The sequence below is a fragment of the Penaeus vannamei genome, chromosome 20 (genome assembly GCF_042767895.1).
Source record: "Penaeus vannamei isolate JL-2024 chromosome 20, ASM4276789v1, whole genome shotgun sequence".
Lineage (NCBI taxonomy): Eukaryota > Metazoa > Arthropoda > Malacostraca > Decapoda > Penaeidae > Penaeus > Penaeus vannamei.
In genome coordinates, this window is record NC_091568.1 from 17,733,168 (window position 1) to 17,735,667 (window position 2,500).

Below are 2,500 nucleotides of genomic sequence, written 5' to 3' on the forward strand. Positions count from 1 at the left end.
ATCAAGAAATCATTCAGTATTTCTTTAATCAGTAACAATGCTTAATTTTGATAGGACTTAAAGGGTCTACTTGTTACAGGATAAAATACTTTTAGGAGGCCGCTCATTTCAGTCAAGGACCCTCTTCTTTCTTTCCTTTCCTCCCCTTCTACCGCTTACGTGTTCCTTTTCTGACCTCATCTCCCCAACTCTAGCTCCTTCCTGTTCCTTCTCTGCATACTTTCCTTCTGCCACTTACCACCACTGTGAGAACCTGGACTGTCAACCACGTGCCATTCTGCGTCCTGGACTGCCGCCCTGTAGAGGACGCGGTAGCCTGTGACGGGGAAGTCAGGAGACCCGTCGTCGGTGTCTCCGTCCCACGAAGAGAAGGTCACCAGGGCAGTAGTGCTGTTCACGCCCGCGATGCCTGGCGGCCGCGCGAGTCGAGGCACGTCCAGGACAGTGCCATCTGGTGGAAAGAAGAGAAATGTAGATAGACAGGTAACATTGCATGCAGCAGATGTGACGTGTTTTCCGTGATGACTAGACTCAATAAACAAGGATAGTGCCACACACTATCGGAATGATAATGTACACAAAAGTGTATACACAAGCAGCGAAAGTCATGGATGCTTACCGTCACTACATGGGACGCCCACTCTGCACCCATAAGAGCACTTTCCAGTCGTAGGATCACAGTCACCGTTTTTACAAAAGTTTTCACAGCTCAGAGTGCAACCAGCGCCATAGCTGCCCTTCCTGCAATCTGTCAGCGATAATACCAGAATATAACCTGCGGTGCATCTCATGGCGAGTGAGTTTACACTGTGATGCCTCCGTCATTTTTTGCACTAGCCAAGGTTGGCCTCTCCTACCCGGTGACACCCACGGAGCAAACGCGCGCAAATATAATTCATTCCAATAAATAATGCTCCATTGTGCAGGCAGGGGTTTATGAGACATATGAGCGAAACATTTTTTCTGGCGATATGTATTAAAAAACTAGCATATATATTTATACATTTAAACATGCATTTGTGTACATGCATGTGGATGTGTGGATGTGTGTGTGTGTGTGTGCGTGTGTGTGTGTGTGTAAATATATTTATATACATACATATGCATATGTATAAGCACATACACAAACGCACATATACACATACATACAAATATAGATTTATATGTAACATATATATATATATATATATATATATATTTACATTCATTTATATATATATATATATATATATATATATATATATGTATGTATGTATTTATATATACACATATTTATATTTATATATATATATATTTATATATTTATATATATATATTTATATATTTATATATATATATATATATATATATATATACATACACACACACACACACACACACACACACACACACACACACACACACACACACAAACACACACACACACACACACACACACACACACACAGAGAGAGATATATGCGTGTGTAGATAGATAGATAGATAAATAGACAGAAAGATGTGTGTATGTATATATGTATGTGTGTAAGAGAGAGGGAGAGAGAGAGAGAGTATGTAATTTGACATGAAATCTGCTTCGACTACTTTCCTCATAGATATCATGACTTAAATATACACTATATGAAAAAAATGAGACATTTTGTGTTAGTTACTTCAGGGACTGGATATTACCATAGCCTTACTATTGTTATGACTATCATTATTGCATGGTTTTAAAATCTTTCCAGGTCACTATGTCCTCTGAATTATGAACGTTATTGCTCTTAAGGAGACGCTCATGACATCTACAACAGAGGGAAGAGTCCTCACGCTCGTCGCACAACGGGCCCGTGTATCCGGCCGCGCAAGAGCACCCATACGGATCAGGAAGGCAGATCGTCAAGTGGTGGCAGCTTCCTTCTCGAGGTAAGTCGAACCCTAGAGTGGCCTTTGAACACTCCAACTGGCAATCTGAACCGAACTTGTTCTGGGGACAAGCTGTTGGAAAGGTCGTGAGGTGAGTGTGGCAGCTTTTGGGAGGGGGCATTTGCTGGTAGGTCAGAATGCCTGCCAGAAAAAAATCTTTACTTCAAGCTTTTAAAAAGGACTGTCTCTAAAGAAAGAGAAAGAGGAAATATGATACATACAGCATACTAAAGACTCACCACTTTGACACGTTGGACCAGAGTACCCCGGAGGACAGATGCAAGCACCAGTCCGTGGATGGCAGATGCCCCCGTTCTCACAGTCAGGACACCATGACTCGCAGTTCCATCCATATCTACCAGCCTCACAGTCTGCAAGCAAATATCACACTCCTGTTTTTTTAAACTCTTTTCTTGAGGGTAAATAGTCGGTGTATTTACATCGTCACAATGTTTACTTTTGGTAAAACAAAGTAAATTCACCTCAACCGACATCATATGTTCGTTATCTAGCTTCACTGTCCCGGAATGGACTCTCCAAATCTGATTTTCATTGTCTTAAATGGACACGATTGACATGCCACACGTTATGCCAT

At 41.4% G+C, this 2,500-nt stretch overlaps 1 protein-coding gene across 1 annotated transcript in view; it reads right to left on the minus strand.

The window, feature by feature from the left end:
• Window positions 1-2,500, minus strand: part of LOC113816763 (receptor-type tyrosine-protein phosphatase F) — a gene marked incomplete at its 3' end in the record, with an annotated part of 44,180 nt that overhangs the window by 31,730 nt on the left and 9,950 nt on the right. Inside the window, 4 exon segments of the mRNA XM_070135140.1 lie at window positions 239-451; window positions 620-748; window positions 1,810-2,046; window positions 2,145-2,276. Coding sequence (XP_069991241.1) covers window positions 239-451; window positions 620-748; window positions 1,810-2,026 — 559 coding nt within the window.